General features: G+C 39.0%; 2 protein-coding genes across 4 annotated transcripts in view; both read right to left on the bottom strand.

The window, feature by feature from the left end:
* clic5a (chloride intracellular channel 5a) overlaps positions 1 to 17,872 on the bottom strand; it is a 1,193,419-nt gene that overhangs the window by 603,187 nt on the left and 572,360 nt on the right. The gene's annotated exons all lie outside the window — the stretch shown is intronic.
* ccm2 (CCM2 scaffold protein) overlaps positions 1 to 17,872 on the bottom strand; it is a 139,122-nt gene that overhangs the window by 13,889 nt on the left and 107,361 nt on the right. For both annotated transcript variants that reach the window (XM_028796392.2, XM_028796393.2), the window contains exons 5-6: positions 10,446 to 10,582; positions 3,847 to 3,982 (exon numbers count right to left, since the gene is read on the bottom strand). In XM_028796392.2, coding sequence (XP_028652225.1) covers positions 3,847 to 3,982; positions 10,446 to 10,582 — 273 coding nt within the window. The remainder of the gene's footprint in view (positions 1 to 3,846; positions 3,983 to 10,445; positions 10,583 to 17,872) is intronic.

The raw sequence follows: 17,872 nt of genomic DNA, 5'->3' as shown, positions 1-17,872 counted from the left end.
AGACCTAGACCCACACAAAAAAAAAAGAAGTCAGCAATCAGCTTCAGTCACACCTTACGCATTTCAATTTATTTGAGTCTGGTATCCGCACTGCTCATAGTACAGAAACGGCACTAACGCGGGTTGTAAACAACATCCTGATATCCTCTGATGAAGGAAACTCCACTGTAATTATGCTGTTAGAGTTAAGCGCAGCATTTGACACCACTGACCATTCTATTTTACTGCACAGGCTAGAAAATGACGTTGGGTTTACAGGCACTGTGCTCACTTGGTTTAGTTCTTACTTATCAAATCGATTCCAATATGTACAGAAATGTGCTGACAGGACTCCATCATTATACACAGAAGTTCAATATGGTGTCCCGCAGGGCTCAGTACTGGGACCTTTACTGTTTTCACTTTACAGGCTTCCACTGGGATCTATCATTAGGAAACATGATGTTAATTTTCACTCATATGCAGATGACACCCAGTTATACCTTTCATTTACATTAAATGAAGTTTCTCCTTTGTTGTCTTTAATTAGTTGTGTTAGTGAATTAAAGGAGTGGATGGATGAGAACTACTTGTCTTTATATACTGATAAAACAGAGATGTTAATTGTTGGAGGGAATGACACTGATCACAACAATATTTTGTCATCATTTAACTCAGTTGGAATCACCATTAATTTAACTGAATCAGCTCGCAATCTAGGAGTTATCTTTGACTCTCGCATGTCATTTAATGCACACATTACAAAGGTGTCCAATTCAGGTTTCTTGTATCTTAAAAATGTTGGGAAATTGAGGCGTTTTCTAAATAAACAGGATTCTGAGAAATTAATTCATGCATTTATTTCTAGTATGATTGACTACTGCAATGCGGTGTTCACTGGATGTTCAAATTGTTCTTTATACAGCCTCTAGTTAACCCAAAATGCTGCTGCAAGAATTATTACAAGAACAAAAAAATATGAACACATAACTCCAGTTCTTAAATCCTTACACTGGCTCCCGGTTAAGTTTAGGGCAGATTTCAAAATTCTCCTTTTAACATATAAAGCATTAAATGGCCGAGGTCCGGCTTACTTGTCTGAACTTATTATGACTTACAAACCTGAGCGCACATTAAGATCTCAAGATGCCGGTCTGCTTAGGATTCCAAGAATTAATAAAATAACAGTGGGAGGTCGAGCTTTTAGTTACAGGGCCCCTAAACTGTGGAGTGGTCTGCCTGCTACTGTAACAGATGCCCCTTCGGTGTCAGCTTTTAAATCCCGGTTGAAGACTCACTACTTCAGTTTAGCATATCCTGACTAGAGCTGCTGATTAACTGTACAGACTGCATCTCTGTTGTTAGTCATTAGCACTAAAACATAAGTAATATGATAGTTATAATTTGTTACTAACCCTCACCTATTCTGTTTCTCTTCTCGGTACTCAAATGTGGCACTTGGTGCCACGGCCCTCCTGCCAAGTTGTTTTGCCTGCCTAAGATAAAGTCTTCCCTGATGGAGGAAAGCAGAAATCGTGGGATAGAGGGGTCCTTTCTTCGGATAGGCTGGCCCAGCGCTGTTCAGTTGTAGAATGGTCAAATGGGAGAGGCAGCTTGATGGCCAAGGTCTCCAGGACTCTGAACAAATCCAAATCAAATTATGTGATATCATCTACTGTTGAGTTCTGCTCTGTACTTGAAATTTTTAATTTTAATACTGTACTGAGGATTTGTTCTCTTCTGTGTATTTCATTGTATTGACCCCCTTCTTTTTGACACACACTGCACGCCCAACCTACCTGGAAAGGGGTCTCTTTTTGAACTGCCTTTCTCAAGGTTTCTTCCATTTTTTCCCTACAAGGTTTTTTTTTTGGGAGTTTTTCCTTGTCTTCTTAGAGAGTCAAGGCTGGGGGGCTGTCAAGAGGCAGGGTCTGTTAAAGCCCATTGCGGCACTTCTTGTGTGATTTTGGGCTATACAAAAATAAATTGTATTGTATCCATAAGCCTTCCTCTTTTCTTCTTCCCTGGCAGCTCTATCCTTAACATCCTTTTCCCAGTATACCCAGCATCTCTCCTCTGCACATGTCCAAACCAACACAATCTCTCCTCTCTGACTTTATCTCCCAACTGTTCCACCTGAGATGACCCTCTAATGTCCTCATTTCTAATCCTGTCCATCTTCGTCACACCCAATGCAAACCTTACCATCTTTAACTCTGCCACCTCCAGCTCTATCTCCTGCTTTCTGGTCAGTGCCACCGTCTCTAGCCCATATAACATAGCTGGTCTCACTATCATCCTGTAGACCTTCCCTTTCACTGTTGCTGATACCCATCTTGTCAAAAATCACTCCTGACACTTCTCCACCCACTCCACCCTTCCTGCACTCTCTTTTTCACTTCTCTTCCACAATCCCCGTTACTCTGTACTGTTGATCCCAAGTATTTAAACTACTCCGCCTTCACCAACTCTACTCACTGCATCCTCTAAGTAGGTACAAGTAAGTACAAAATACATTTAAATGGGTGCAGCATGCAATAAAAGGAATGTCCTTCTTTTACTTTGTCACTCTCACCAAGGAGGTGATTGGTCAAGGTAGCAGACATGTTTCCCTTACTCCTATTCTCTCAAATTCACCACAGCACAGAGTGGTGTAAGAAAGACTAACAAAGGCATCTCTCATGCTCTCTCTTTGTTTCAGCTACTGCTGAAAAGACGTGAAATGTGCGTCTTACATATTTTCACTCTGTGTTGCTCACTGCATTCATTTTAGCGGACTATCTCACTTGGCTAAGTGTGATTTATGTGAACAAAACATTCTGTTCTAACTCTTTTAGTCTTATACAAGGTCCTACATCTGCTCAGCTGATGGTTTATGCACAGAGTTACCCTCAAAACAACCTAACTGCACAGGAGTACATTTATCTTTGAAGTTATTACATATGGTACATATTAATGGGCTTGAGACAAAATAAAGTTTAATGAAATTTGGGTCAATGTAAGGGGCAGCTAACTGGAAGCAATGCCCTGAGACATGCATTACACAGTAACATATTCTTTGCATAAGACAAGGCCCTGCTATATACACACAGGTGAGATATAAATGAATTAAAATACTTGCTGATAGTTTTTGAAAAGAATTATTAATGAGTATAAAGGTAAATGGTTAAAGACAAAAAGAGTGAAGGTGGCGCTTGATGAAGAAGACCAGGCACACAAGGACTGGGTTGCAATCTGCGGTAAGCAAGAGGAGGTGGTAAAGACAAACTCATTCTTGCTTTGTTTGTGTAGGACTGTGTGTTTGGAGTTGTGGATAAAAAGTGTATGCACAAAAGTGCGGAGATGCTGTGAACACCTGATGAAATCAGAAGCCAGAAAAATGCTACACTAGCATTACTTATCGTCTATCTTTAGCCTTGTTCACTTCCTCAAAAACCAGGAGGTCTGAAATATTCAATACCGAACAAAAATGTACTGTTATTAAATAAACTTGGTTTAGTTCCGTCTAAAAAGGCTCCCAAGTTTTGCTTAAGCCCTTTACACACTTTTGGGAAGGTTCCGAGTGTCACAACACTTATGACAGAATCTGATTAGGGTAGGCACCCTTACCGATCACAGAAACAAAATAAAAACAGAGAGTACTTAGAGGAAAAAGAAACTTCCTTCTGTAAAAACCACATTTACCCTGCAAAAACGATAAACCAAATGAAACCAAACAGCACCTGCAAAAGCTGACAGTTAGTTTATGTTCCACATGCAAATTAAGCTGCGCGGATATTTATTCTGCAACTGAACTTACTGAATCTGTGGTGGCACAAAGATCAAAATAAAAAGGAATATGCTTGATAAATTCGGGTTTACACTTACCACTATAGACAGATAAGTGCCTTGTAGGTGTTGAGGCACCATCAAATATTGCTCTATCTAAGAAGTCTATTGTTGATTCTGTGTAAACAATCTGGAAGACTTGGCTAAGCAGTAAACACAGCTCTTCGGCTGCCACCTAAAAACACAACAGTACAAATTAAAAGAACCATACACTTTAAGATAGCACTAGCATAAGATATATAAAAGTAGTGTTTAAAGTCATTAAAATGACAGATTGTTTAAAAAGTGCTGTACACAATACATGCATAAAAATATTTAAATACATTTTCTTTGTATTCAGTAAATTTCACAAACATTTTCATAATTTATTATGCATCACAAGAGAACTCAAGGACGTTTGCCAGACAAACATTGATAAATAGCATTAAAAAGAAAAAAAAAAAAAAAAAACAATGTTACCTACATAAGGACAACTTTGATCAATATATAACTTATGCAGCAATATAATGTATGCAATTTTATTAAAATATGTAAACCAGAAAGACACTAAAAAAATAAATAAAAGAGTGGTTAAACACTCGATACTGTATTGTCTTCCTCTTTATTTGAAAGCCATTTAAAAAAAAAAAAGAAATAAACAAAACTAGAAACTTTAAAGTAGGGGACTTTTTGACACTTAGGCTTCAAACACTGTATCACTTTACCAAAGCAGTGTACAGAAGTCCGTGTCAAAGCTTCCTTACATGTGAGGGAGGACAGCCAAAGCTTCAAGCTTCACTGAAGCACCAGAGTGTTCTGACTGCTTCAAAGTCCAACATGCTATAATATTTGCTGCCTCAAAGAGCCTCTAACTGTATGTCCGGTCAGTATTCAGGGAGTGGATGTAAAGGTGGTGCGCTACTACAAGTACTTGGGGGTCCACAAATCAATGACATGCTGGACAGATCTAGTGACATGGAGGAACTGAAGAAGAAAGGGCAGGGCAGACACTCTTTAGCATTCCTTTAATGTGGGTAGTGACATCCTTTCACACCTTCTACAACTCTGTGATGGCCAGTGCAGTTTTCTATGCTGACCAACACTTAGGACTTTCAGCCCACAAATTATTCAGCAGAAAGGTGTCAAGAAACGCTATGGGGGCTCCTTTATACCAACAGCAATACTATTGCATAGTGTCTGGCTTTTTTGTTTTTCTACTTTTTTTAATCATTCTTTTGTGGCTGCCAGTTTTCATTCTAGCTCTTTTCTTAATTAGTGACCAGTTTTTGCTTCTAATTAACTATTTTCCTTTGTTTTAATTGATTTTTCTTGAGACTCTGACCACTGAATTGACTCTTTTTCCCTTAAACAGCACCTAAACATAAATTTGATGTGAAGTGAGCCAACAGATGACCAACTAAGTTGGGGCCTCAAACTCCAACCTTCATTCAGTTTCTCAATTTGAAGCCAATTCTATTTGCTAATTAAACCCCTTCTTCAGGCAAGATTGCATCTTGACTGAAAAAGGGGCCTGAGTTGCCTCGAAAGCTTGCATATTGTAATCTTTTTAGTTAGCCAATAAAATGTGTCATTTTGCTTGGCTTTTCTCTACAGTCATAATGGCTAACACGGTACAACACCCTAGTACTACTAGTTAAACCCGTTATTTAATTCCATGGTGCTCATTCTGCCATGGTAGACATTTCCAAAACTATTGATCTTCTTTTTTAAGAGCACTGTCAAAATGTTTTGTGGACCTGAGCAGATCAACATTACCGAGGAGGCCTTCACCTTTCTTTATTTTCAGTTATTGTGTGATGGATGCAGGTTGTTGTTTATGTGTTGGTTCATTTTCTGTCTTAATATTGTTTGGTTGCTAATTAAGGAAAAAAGAAATAATTAAGGGGCCTGAGTCTTAAGTTGTGCATCAATTAAAATAAAGGCAAAGAGTTAATTGGCAGCAATATCCGGTCACTAATTAAGAAAAGGGTTAGAATGAAAATCTGCAGCCACAGTAGCTCTCCAGGACTGGAGTTGGAGACACCTGATCTAATCTATTTAATCTAAAGACCTAACCTAAAAAGGCTGCATTTTATACAGAGGTGATATTGAAATAAATGTGGAGCCCAGAAATGTGGAATGTGTTATCTGGCAATAAATACCACGCTATACTATATTCTGCACTGGAACTTACAATGTGTCATTAATACTCTAGCCTACTGTAGTCCCATTCTCCAGACTCTCTTGTATGTCCCCAATTTCATAACCATATTCCCTAAAACCCCATTATGATTTTCTTTATTGCTTAGTTCAATTATTCCCCAAACACTGATAGAAAAATAATCTTTCACATTGCCTTACAGCCAAAATCTGAACATGAAAAGGCTGTCACATATTTGTGAATCAGTGGTGGCTTATAATGTAGTGTAACATTATGCCGGTGCTCTAATCACCAATGGATTCTTGCTGTTTACATAGATATTGCAACAGCACTGACAATTTGCATCTGCCTGGAGATAAGTCGCCAAAAGAATGAGTTGGCACCTCATAATGCAAGAGAGCTGCTTCAGGATAGCCAAGAAAAACGGAAAGCATGCCAAAGTCGCATAAGACTTAAAACTACTGCAGCAACAATGAGCCGTCCTGCTAAGGATGGCGTGCTACCTAAAAGAGTAATGTAAAGAGCAAAAAAATCACCTGACATTCAGTGCAGGTGAGCACTGCCGCAGTGCTACAGTATTCATAATGATTATTATAATGGCGAAAAAAAAAGAGAAAAAAACCTATATAACTCTTTCAGGGCGGATGTCGACTTTTGTCAAAAGGAGGGGTTGGCGGTGGTACTTAACTGTGAACGGTGACCAAACCCACTGTTATGTTATAGTTGGACTCTCTTTGCTAGAAAGAAAGTTAGCTTCATTGATTTGACCGAGTCTCCCTGCACTCGCGTGAGTAGAGAAGGGCAAACAACTGCAAAAATGGCATCGACATCTGTTGAGAGATTGAAGCGAATTCATAAAGCAAAATACTCCGTGGACGACGTTTTGCATATTAATACTAAATTGGACTCTGACTTGTTGGACATCTGATTTTTATACAAGTAATCGAAAACAAACATGAGGTACCATATCAGCTGATCAGTCCCCAGCTGATCGTTGTGCTGAATCCTGTCGTGCAGCTGACAGAGCAACGTTCGCCTGGGAAGACCTCCATTAGTAATGACAAGAGGTACAAACCAGATTGTGGTTCACTTGGACTGCGACCCCCGCTGCCGCACTCAACTCCCTGAAGGCAGCCCGGCAGCCAGCCTGCCTTACATTCCTGCCAGCTATCGTGCCGACCATGAGTGGCTTGAGGCGCTGGAGACTGCGAACTGGTGGCCACGGCACACAACAAGAGACTTTGGTGTTGATTTCTGTGTAAAACCAATGCTTTATGTGCTTTTCAGAAAACAGTTTTTTGGAAAAAATATTCAGCCCTCAAAGAATTAAACATTATTTTATAATAGAAAACTGTTGAATACTTCTTCTTCTACCGGCTGCTCCCGTTAGGGGTTGCCACAGCGGATCATCTTATTCCATATCGTCCTGTCCTCATCATCTTGCTCTGTAACACCCGTCACCTGCATGTCCTCTCTCGCCACATCCATAAACCTTCTCTTAGGCCTTCCTCTTTTTCTCTATCCTTAGCACTCTTCTCCCATTATACCCAGCATCTCTCCTCTGCACATGTCCAAACCAACGCAATCTCGCCTCTCTGACTTTGTCTCCCAACCGTCCAACTTGAGCTGACCCTCTAATGTCCTCATTTCTAATCATTTCCATCCTCGTCACTCAATGCAAATCTAACATGTTCATTTGTTGCAGAATTTTAATGTCAACGTGATTAACGTAATATCAAAATGAACACACGCAGCATTCTCAGGATTTTAGTGCACCTGTCTGACCGAAACTATGCAATCAACACGGGCTTGTAACATGTGCTTCATCCGCTGTCTGTTTTGAGCTCATGGCTGCTATGATTTCTGCTGTCACTATTTTTAAAGCTTCAGATCTTCTTTCCAGCACAATCAGAAAGACACCTCAAAAGCCTCCCGGGAGGTCACCTGCCCATTACTACTTTAACTCTTTTAGGGCAGATGTCGACTTTTGTCGACAGGAGCGGTTGAGGGCGCATGTCGACAAAAGTCAACATCCAGGGGTAGAGGGCGACAATCAGCTGTTAACAGTGACAAAACTCACTGTTACGTCACAGGCATTCCCTCTCTGCTCAGAAGAATGTTAAGACTCATTGACTCGGCATCTAATCCTTGCGTGTGCGTGAGTTACGAAATGTAAACAAAGGCAAGATGGCATCAACATCTCACAAGGAGGCAAAGCGGGTGCAGAAAAGACTCAGCAGACGATGTTTTGCTCATCATCACTGAGTCGACTCTGATTTTTCAGAGCCTGATTTTGTTGACAGTGATCAGGAGATCGAGCAAGAGAGTGAGGAACTGGCATCAGCTGATCGGACACCAGCCGATGCCGCCCCAGCTGATCGGCTGCCAGCTTAGCACATTTGCGCAGCCGACGCACCTACAGCAAGGTTTGTGTGGGAGGAATACCCAGACATTGATCCGTGGGAGCCAAACTGGCTACCGGACTTCACAAGACAGCATGGCTTCCTGTTGCACTCGACAGATTACCAGCCATTGGACTACTTCAGGCTGCTCTATCCTGATGCTGATTTTCAGCTACTGTCAGACGAGACAAACAGGTATGCAGAGCAATTTTTTGAATGGTGGGCTGCGCTTGCGCCGCATTCTTGTTTTTCAAAGTGGAAACCCACAACAAAAGACGAGATGAAGGGCTTTGTGGCATTACAAATACAGATGGGACTAGACTGGTGTTATAACTTCAGGGAGCATTGGTCCAAACATGCTTTGTCCCCTGGTGGCTTTGGACAGGTTATGCCGTGTGATGATAGGTATGTGCTGCTGCAAAGTTTTATTCACTTCTGTGATAACCAGAAGCAAATCCCAAGGGGTGAGCCAGGCTATAACCCCATGTATAAAGTTCATCCCCTGCTTGACATTGTGGAACTGACATATAAACAATTTTATCAGCCAGGCTGTGATTTGTCTGTGGATGAATCTATGATAAAATAAAAGGGACGCCATTTTTTCTGACAATATATGCCAGACAAGCCCACAAAGTATGGCATAAAGGATTTTGTACTGGCAGAAGCAAACACTGGTTTCTGCCTGAAAGTAATTACATATACAGGATTCAAAGAGAGAACTGTCAAATGGGTGACTTGTCTCTCTACAGTACACGCTAACAATATATGTGAGAAAGTGCAGCAACAGACAACTGAAAAGGAAACACCTTTGCAAAACGTATTGTAAGCAGCGCAATGTGGCAATGTATGCAATTGGCAGCTTTGAGCGACATCAGACTTGGCAGGACTCTGCTGTGTAACATGTATGTGATATGTATGTGAAATCATATAGTATGCAGGCTCATACAACATGCAAGACAGTAACATTTGTCAAAGGTAAATATTTTTTGCTGATTTGTTATGTTAAAGAAATGTTTTGTGTTCTTTTTTTAAAAAAAGTTTTAAAAAATATTCAACCCTGGGAGAAAAGAAACAAACAAAAAAATAAGCCCTACAAGAGTTAAAATGGCTAAACATCAGAGGCTTGTTCGTTATTTGGTGATGTTCACTTCACATGATGAGTAGATTTATATTCTTGATTCAAAACACCACACAAATAACATAACACATCCTAAAAAGAACAATAATCTGACAAAGTGTTTACTATTCAAGCAAGTATACTATGTGAAGATGAATGTTTATAAAATAGAGTCAAGTGCAAGGACACTGCAGGCATCTGATAAGCAAATGAACCCAAAATTTACTTTAAAATTATCAGAACGTCAACAGTGTATCCATCACTCTTTGTCTTTAGGGAGATGGCTTGTATTCCAAAAAGTGTTTCTTCCTTGTTCCCCTTGTAACCGTCTTGCAGTTAAAGTGGCACCAAAATTGAATATATAGCTTTACACATTAACAGCTGTCACCCTGAGAAGCAAACAGGATGTCAAAACATAAATTAAAAACTCTTCATTTAACTTTGGACAGTGTGTGCCTGATACGCTTGCTCGACTTCTGGGTGTGTTTAAAATGCTTCAAACATCATGATGTAGTTCTGCTTTACATTTTTTAAAAAGTATAAAAGCAACAATTTGCTTCATAAAAAAAGATGTGTAGAACATCCAATGGTTATACTGTCACTTTACATTTCCTATGTTAAATGTTTATATTATGCTGTATACTGTAGTTGAATACGGAGCACCAAGATATTAAAAATAACACTACTGTTCTTCAAAACAGGATGAGCAAAGCAACTCACTTGTTCCATGTTTTGGCAGAATAATTTATTAATAGGATTCACTGTTCATTTCCTCTTTTTTGGTATGGGGTAATACAGTATGCTTTTTATAAACAGCTTCCTTTTCTGGTATAAGACTGTACCTGTACCCTGCGTGCTAGAGCTCCCCATACATCACAGTATCAAATAATGCAGGTTTCTAAAATATACAGCGTGGTTAAAATCTATACAGAGGTTGTGATCAGATATGGAAAAATACACATAAACCCCATGGTATTACCTTGTTCTCTGCAGCCAAAATCACTAGACAGCAAACCTCAACCAACACGGCTCCACTCTCTGACAGTGAGGCCAGCGTCTGAGATTTAGACATTTCAGGACATGTACTTGGGCAGGGAGAACTTCCTGGATCTTGAGCTGGAATATAGACAGAAAAAATAGTTAAAAACATTACTAAATATTGCTCTGCCAAAGTGTTCAATTTAGTGCACTGCACAATATATTAACAGTTCATTTTGATAACAAAATGTGGTCCAGGCAACACATTCCATCATAAACAGGATACAAAGACAGAAGTGTAGCTGGGTTAAAAAAACAACTCTCCGAAGTGTTATAAAATATTACACCTGACCCACACTTTACAATATAGAGATTAGACACACACTGACATTTACCTATCCAACCATGTTGACGCCACAGATGAAGACAATGAAGATGACATACAAAAACGTTGTATGCTTAAAACCTATGTCACTGAAAGTTTCACCAACGCCTGACCCAAGGTTTTTGGTTGTTAAATACAGCTTGCTCCACTAATCTACAAAAAAATTCAAACAATTCTCCTACACTATTTCATAGCTAGCTCTGAAAACTAATAATTGAATGACTTCTGTGAAACTTATGACTAGCCCATCCAAAGCTAAATTGTGTTTTAAGAGACCCAGTGATTTTTTTTTTTTTTTTGTATCGGTGTACACCAGTACATACTACTGCTCCTTCTTCAAATACCAAAATGATACCTTAACTCTCAGGAAACAATATGGATCAAAACGTAATAAAAGGACAAGTGTCTGTGTGTGTCTCTGTATCTGTGAGTCTGTCCAGTTGCTACGATTAGAAAGAAAAATGTAGAAACGAGGCAAAACACATTAGAAAGGAAAACAAATCAAAAAATGAAACTAAACACACTCAATAAGGGTCTAAAACATAAGAAAATCAGTCTCATTGGCCTATTCTGTTGTCCGATGTTATTAGCCTGCACCCACTTGGGCCACAAGAACAAGGTTTAGAGGTGTAATGCTAATGACTTATAACTCTGCATGAAGGAAAATGTATGAGTGAAAATAACGATAAACTGACCTGCATTTCAGGAGATATAAGCCCCAGCACGACTAGGGTTATTGTCTCTAAACCAGGGGTCTCCAACCATTTTTCCCCCCAGAGAGCTACTTTTACAAAATGAAAATGACGAGAGCTGCTCCTGTTTTCTAACATTTATTCTCATAGCTTATTTCAACCCAAACAAGTTGAATAAGCTTGTTTTGCCCAAACATTTACAAAATGTTGGTGTCCACAACACCCACTTTGCATTAAAATATCACAAAAAAATATCGAGTTCACCTGCAAGTGCATTTTGTATGTCTGTATGCATCTTCTAGTGTGTCTCACACTATTAAATTAAAACATGAACGCTGTCAAAACAAAACAATGCAATTCCAAATCCACAGATCTGACTTCTTCATTTGTCATTTTGTCACATGTCACTGTGTCACTTTATTCACATGTATGATGTGTTTTTCAGCTAGTCAGATGACTGCATGGAGTCAACAAGAGAGGCAGGTGTCTGGTGGAGTGGAGCCACTGAGGTTCATTCTTATGGAGTCATTTCAATGTTCGTCTGTCAGTCTTGTTCTGAACTTTGATTTCATGACATTCATATCAGACTCGCAGAGGTATGGAGACCCCAAACAAAGCAGACACTTTCAGAGCTGCTTGGTGAAGATTCTTATAGTTATCTGGCGCTACTACGCTCCAGAAATGCTGAGAATGCTGTTGAGACTTTAACTGCACATTAGTTTGAAGGATTACTAATATATAATAAATAAAATCCAATGTTTGTCTGTCTGTCCGCTTTTCGCTAAAGAACTTCTTCACGGATTTAGATCGGATGTTTTTCTATAATTTGCTTGAACATTCTGGCTGGTTTTGTGACTTCTCTCATTTCACTATGTATCATAGTTCGCTTACGGTACAGATTTATTAGCGTGAATCTGACAAACACGCAGAGGGGAGGGGCCTTCCTCACTCACTTGCCGGCTTCGGAGCGTGGTCCTTAACTCCGCTTAGCTAGCGAACAAGAGAACAATTGAATTCAACTTTGTTTGATATTTAAAATAAAGTGTTACTTAGGTCTTGATGAGTTTGAGTCTGGATATTCTCCTAAGTGTATGCCACACTGAAAAGACAGATTGCAATTCAGATTGTGGATCGTGATTTTGTGTTAAAAGGATTGTGAAATAATTTTTTGGAAAAATCACCCACCCCTAATTTGACTAATCAAGTTTTCAAATTTATGTAGGATTCATTAACCCTTTGGCGAGCTACTTGAAAAGGGATTGCGAGCTACCGGTTGCTCTAAACCAAGTCAACCACTGCCACATTTCCCCAGCAAAAGCGCTCTGACTATAAGAGTAAGCAGTCTGATGAGCAACGGCAAGAGGAAGTAGTGAAAACGGGCAGCTCTACCCAAACAGTAAAGAGCGGCACAAGGGAAAGGGATCAGCTGTGTATTATAACAAACCAAAAGGATGATCCATGTATCAAATAAAAAAAAACAACATGTATTTGATTATTTTGATTTTAACTGGTCTTAGACCAGCTTAATAAAAAAGTGAGTTTTGGGGAAGTGAGTGGGATGTCTTAAGTTCTGGATTAGTGTAAAAACATTTTCACCTAAGGGCATTCATAATCTAGAACTTAAAAGTATGAGCACCTTCATTCTGCCAGAGAAGGCTCTGTGGAACAGGTTATGAATTTTCAATTATAGTAATTCACTTTTGCATTCTAAATACACAAAATGTCATTTACAAAAGAATTGAGTTTTGTTATTGTGTGCTGTTCCTAAATAAAAGGATGTTAAAAATATGTATAAATGAGACATAACTGCTTCCTATTTACCTACTACATGTAGAATTAACAGGAAGTCAACATTTGTTTCATCAGTTTCCTTGATCTGGATGGCATCAATAAATTGATTTCCAAATACTAGTACTCAAGTGATAAGAAAAAAAAACATGGAACTTGTATCGATGAAGATACTCCTAGATAGAGACAGAACGTTACATCAACTGCGGTGTATGATGAAATAACAGAACGTTACATCAACTGCAGTGTATGATGAAATATCAGTCATGTACTGTATCATCAAATGATCAGTTTCACACAAGATCAATTGGGTTAGAGAATTATTATAATCAAATATCATGCATATACAGTGGGGGAAATAAGTATATGATCCCCTGCTGAATTTGTATATTTGCTCATTTGCAAAGAAATGAACAGTCTCTAATTTTTAAGGTAATTTCATTTTAATGGAGAGAGACAGAATATCAACCAAAAATCCAGAAAAAACACATGACATAAAAGTTATTAATTGATTTGCATGTCATTGAGTGAAATAAGGATTTGATCATCATAAGTTTGCCAGTGAACATCTGGGCCTGTACCTCTGCCGTGTTGAGTAGGGGGACCTTGCAGGCGCTGCAAGATTTCAATCCATTACAGCGTAGTGTGTTACCAATGGTGTTCTTGGTGACTGTGGTGGTCCCAACTGCCTAACATCTACTAATGCTAAGCTAGAGTACCACCATCAGTGATGCCATTTGGGGTTACTGAGTGTTTTGGGTCTTAAGACCTCTCAACCTAGGCGACACAGCTGAGGGGTGATCAAGTCTCACCTTGTGCCCTGGCTGCAATCTCCCAAAGATCTGCACTCTTGATCCAGAGGCACCTTTAGGTTTGCTCGGCAGCCCTTTGTTGTTGTAGACGGTGCTCCTCCTACTTTCCCCTTAGATGCCAAGTGCAGAGAATGCCATTTAGAAAGACTGCCCTGCAAAGCTTCTAGACCCCAACTCCATAGGTAAGCACTTGGCTCTCAAGCCTTCTCTGTGGCAGTCACTGACTAGGCCTTCATTTTTGCTCTTCTTCCACTCAAAAGCCTCCTCCAAATGTTCCTCAAATGGCACAGTAATGTCCAGCATGACTACGCTCTTTGTACTTCCTGATACTAGAACAATGTCCAGTCAGTGAGTGGTCTTGCCAATATGCTGTGGGAACTTAAATTGCCTGCCTAAGTCTATCAACAGTTGCAAGTCCCATGTTTGTTTAGCAGTCCTACAATGTAGGTGTTTTAGCCCTTGGCCTCTCTCCAGATGTAATGAAGACAGGATTGCTTAAACATAAGAAATGCATATGGCAGGGCTCAGAGGCAAAAACTATATATTTTTTTAAAACCATATCATAAAAGTGTCTGAAATATGCAAAATCACTTGTAGATAAGGTAGGATTATTTTGGAAATTGTGCAATTGACTGATGAAACAAAAACTGAGTCATAAAACATACATTTTGAGAGCAACAGTTGAACCAAAGGAAGAAAGAATATCCCAAACACCAATAAGTATAAGCGGCAGTTTTTTTAGTTATTCGTAAATAGTTAGTTCTTTTTTTTTTTTTTTTTTTTTAAGTTATGCATCATCTAGCAACACTGGAAATAATGTGCAAGTAAGAGTAAGCATTTATTTCAAGTAATTTCTAGGGTATAAATGTTTTGAATTTATTCAGTGCTTTTAACACTATTCTGACTCACTGACTGAGGGAAAAAACAAGGCTATGCATCTTAATGCCCCTACAAACTCCTGGATCATACACAAAGACAGAAGTTTGTGAGGCTGAGGAACTGTGTGTCACAAATGGTGGTGCGTAACACCGCAGGACCTCAGTGAATTGTCTGGTCTGCCTTCCTATTTACTTTCTACATGACAGACGTCCTGTACAATACAGCGCTTGCCACCTACCAAATTTTTTTTTTTTAAGAAGATTTCTCTTTCATAGTCTGCATTAATGAAGGAGATGAGCTGGAGTACAAGAGACTTGTGGTGCAGGGGCAACAGCCTGCAAATCTGCATCAGAAAGACAAAAAAGAGCTGGTGGTGGACTTCTGGAGTGCCAAAGAGCATCTGAGACCAGTCATCGTCCAAGGGGAGGACATGAAAGTGGTGCTACATGGACTTTGGGGTTCACATATACAGCAGACTGGGCTGGTTTGACATCACAATGGCACTGGACAAAAACAGTCCGAGCAGACCTTACATCCTGGTGAGACTCGGGTCTTTTGGTGTGTGCTGCAAGCTGCTGGAAATGTTCTACCAGACCATATTAGCCAGTGTAATGTTCTACACTGTGGTCTCAAAAGATGAAAAATGCCTGAACAAACTTATCAGTAAAGCCTGCTCCAGCACAGGGTGAACCCTGGACACACTGGAAGCTATTGGGCAAAAGAGGATGATGGTAAAATTGGATGCCATCATGAAAAAAATCCCCTCCATCCCCTCCAGGAGGCCATCTCTTAGAGAACTTTTATCCAACTCCACAGTGTGCTAAGAAGCACCTCTGGAGCTCTGTTCTGCATACTGCTATCAGGCAATTCAATGCTTCCTTCCGACAGTACAAAATAAATCTTTATACTCCACGTTAATTTTGCAATTTCTGCACAATATACTTTTTTTATTTAGTTGTTGATTGACCGTTTGTATTATTTGTGAGTCTATATCTTTGTTTTTGTTTCCGATACTGTATGCATCTAAATTTCCCTTTGGGATTTATAAAGTTTATCTAACCTAGTCTAAAAGTCAACAAATCTAAGATGATAATGTTCTACAATCAGTGAAGCTGAAAGGAGGGGTAGATATTTCAGGAAAACATACCTCAAAATCAAGCATGAAGTACTTACAGGAATGAAAGATGAAGGTTTTGCAATGGCCTTCACAATCCTCAGACTGGATTTATGGAAAAAGTGAGGAGATCTCAAACATGCAGTGCAAGCAAGAAGACCAAAGAATATTTCTGAACTAGAAGAGTTCTGCAAGGAAGAGTGGAAACAATTCCTAAAGCAACAACAGAAAAGACTCTTTAAGCTAGCTAAAAGAAAATAGAAGAAAATAAATGATTGGAAACTGCGACTTCTGCTAAAGAAGGTGTTACTACTGCAAGTAAACAACCAACTAACTGGTTTGGCCACACCTCTGCACAAACAACATTATTTTTTTTTCAATCTGACAACATTTTCTGCATCTCAGTTTATTTATGCAGAATTGTGTCAAGTTTAAGTCTGCAAACAACTGACTAACTTTCTTTTCACTTAGAGAATTGGTAAAACATGAAGTTTGAAGAGGGGGAGCTAAATCTTTTAAATCCAACTGTAAAATACACTTAATAGTAAATGTGGCTAAGTCTTTCATCCTTTCTGCCCAAAATAGGCATTACACATTATAAAGATGCCACATGAAATATATAACTAAAAATAATTTTGTCAATGCTACAGGGAAAAAAAAAAGTTTGTAGGGAACCACAGTATTCCCTTCAGCATGGTGTCTTAGTTGTTAAGCTTGTGGCTACCTTTGCATATAAAGACCAGGACAACATGAGAAAACAATATCTATCGGATTATATAAATGGATTCTCAGGATGATACTGATTCTAAACATTCTAGGATATCTACCAGATCTCAATATTATTTATCTATCTTTTATGGGCATACTTAAAAAGAAAGCTCATGAAAGAACACGAAGATAATCAATCTAAAAGCAGAGGTCTACTGTGGATTAGTAACAATTCCAACCAAAGCTATGTCACCTCTTATTTATTAAACACTAGAATCCCTGAAGCCTACGAAAAAAATCATAATCCCGACCCACCTTAAATCCCTTCGCACCTCTCCATTAGCGTCTTTTGTGTTGTAAATGTGTCGATATTTCCCGATATTCCCCATTCCCCCCCATTGCTGCAGGAAGGGCAAAAAGCTCTCCCAGCTCAAGCCTTGTTTATCAGGGAGTGAGGTAGTACCTGGAGCTGTAGAGGGTAAATAATATATTGTTATTTGGAACACATGCATTTCATGTGTGTTCCGTTTCTAAAAGATCTATGCAAGTGTAGGATGACAGGACAAACTTTTTTCATGTTTAGTACTAACGATAAAATTTTGACATGAAGTGTATAATGTGTGAAGACTGAAGTCGAAATATCAAATAAACACTTTCACAAAAGATATAAGAAAACAAGTGTGCTTTTATATAAGACTATAACTGAAGAAAAAGAAATTAGGTTAGCGTGCTTCATTATCACAACCTCTTTGGCAGTACAGCGGTGAGAACTGTTGACTCATAATTAACAGATTGTGGGTTCGAGCCTTACTGCATCCCAAAATAAACGTTTTGAGTAGTGAGCTGCTCTTATTGTTACTATTATACAATAAAAACATTCATTTAATATGAGTCTGTAACAGCCGGTGTAAATGTATGGTACTTATAAAGGTTAGCTTTTTTTTTTTAAATTCATTTTTATTATCTCAGTTACGTTCACGTGCCCCCTGATCTGACACTGCTGTTTTCAAATAAAGACGTGCTATAACAGAGGTAAACTCAGATGATGAT

Source organism: Erpetoichthys calabaricus, chromosome 3 (assembly GCF_900747795.2).
Source record: "Erpetoichthys calabaricus chromosome 3, fErpCal1.3, whole genome shotgun sequence".
In the NCBI taxonomy this organism is placed as follows: Eukaryota; Metazoa; Chordata; class Cladistia; order Polypteriformes; family Polypteridae; genus Erpetoichthys; species Erpetoichthys calabaricus.
Note: the sequence above shows the minus strand (reverse complement) of the source record. Positions and strands in the feature narration are given on the sequence as shown.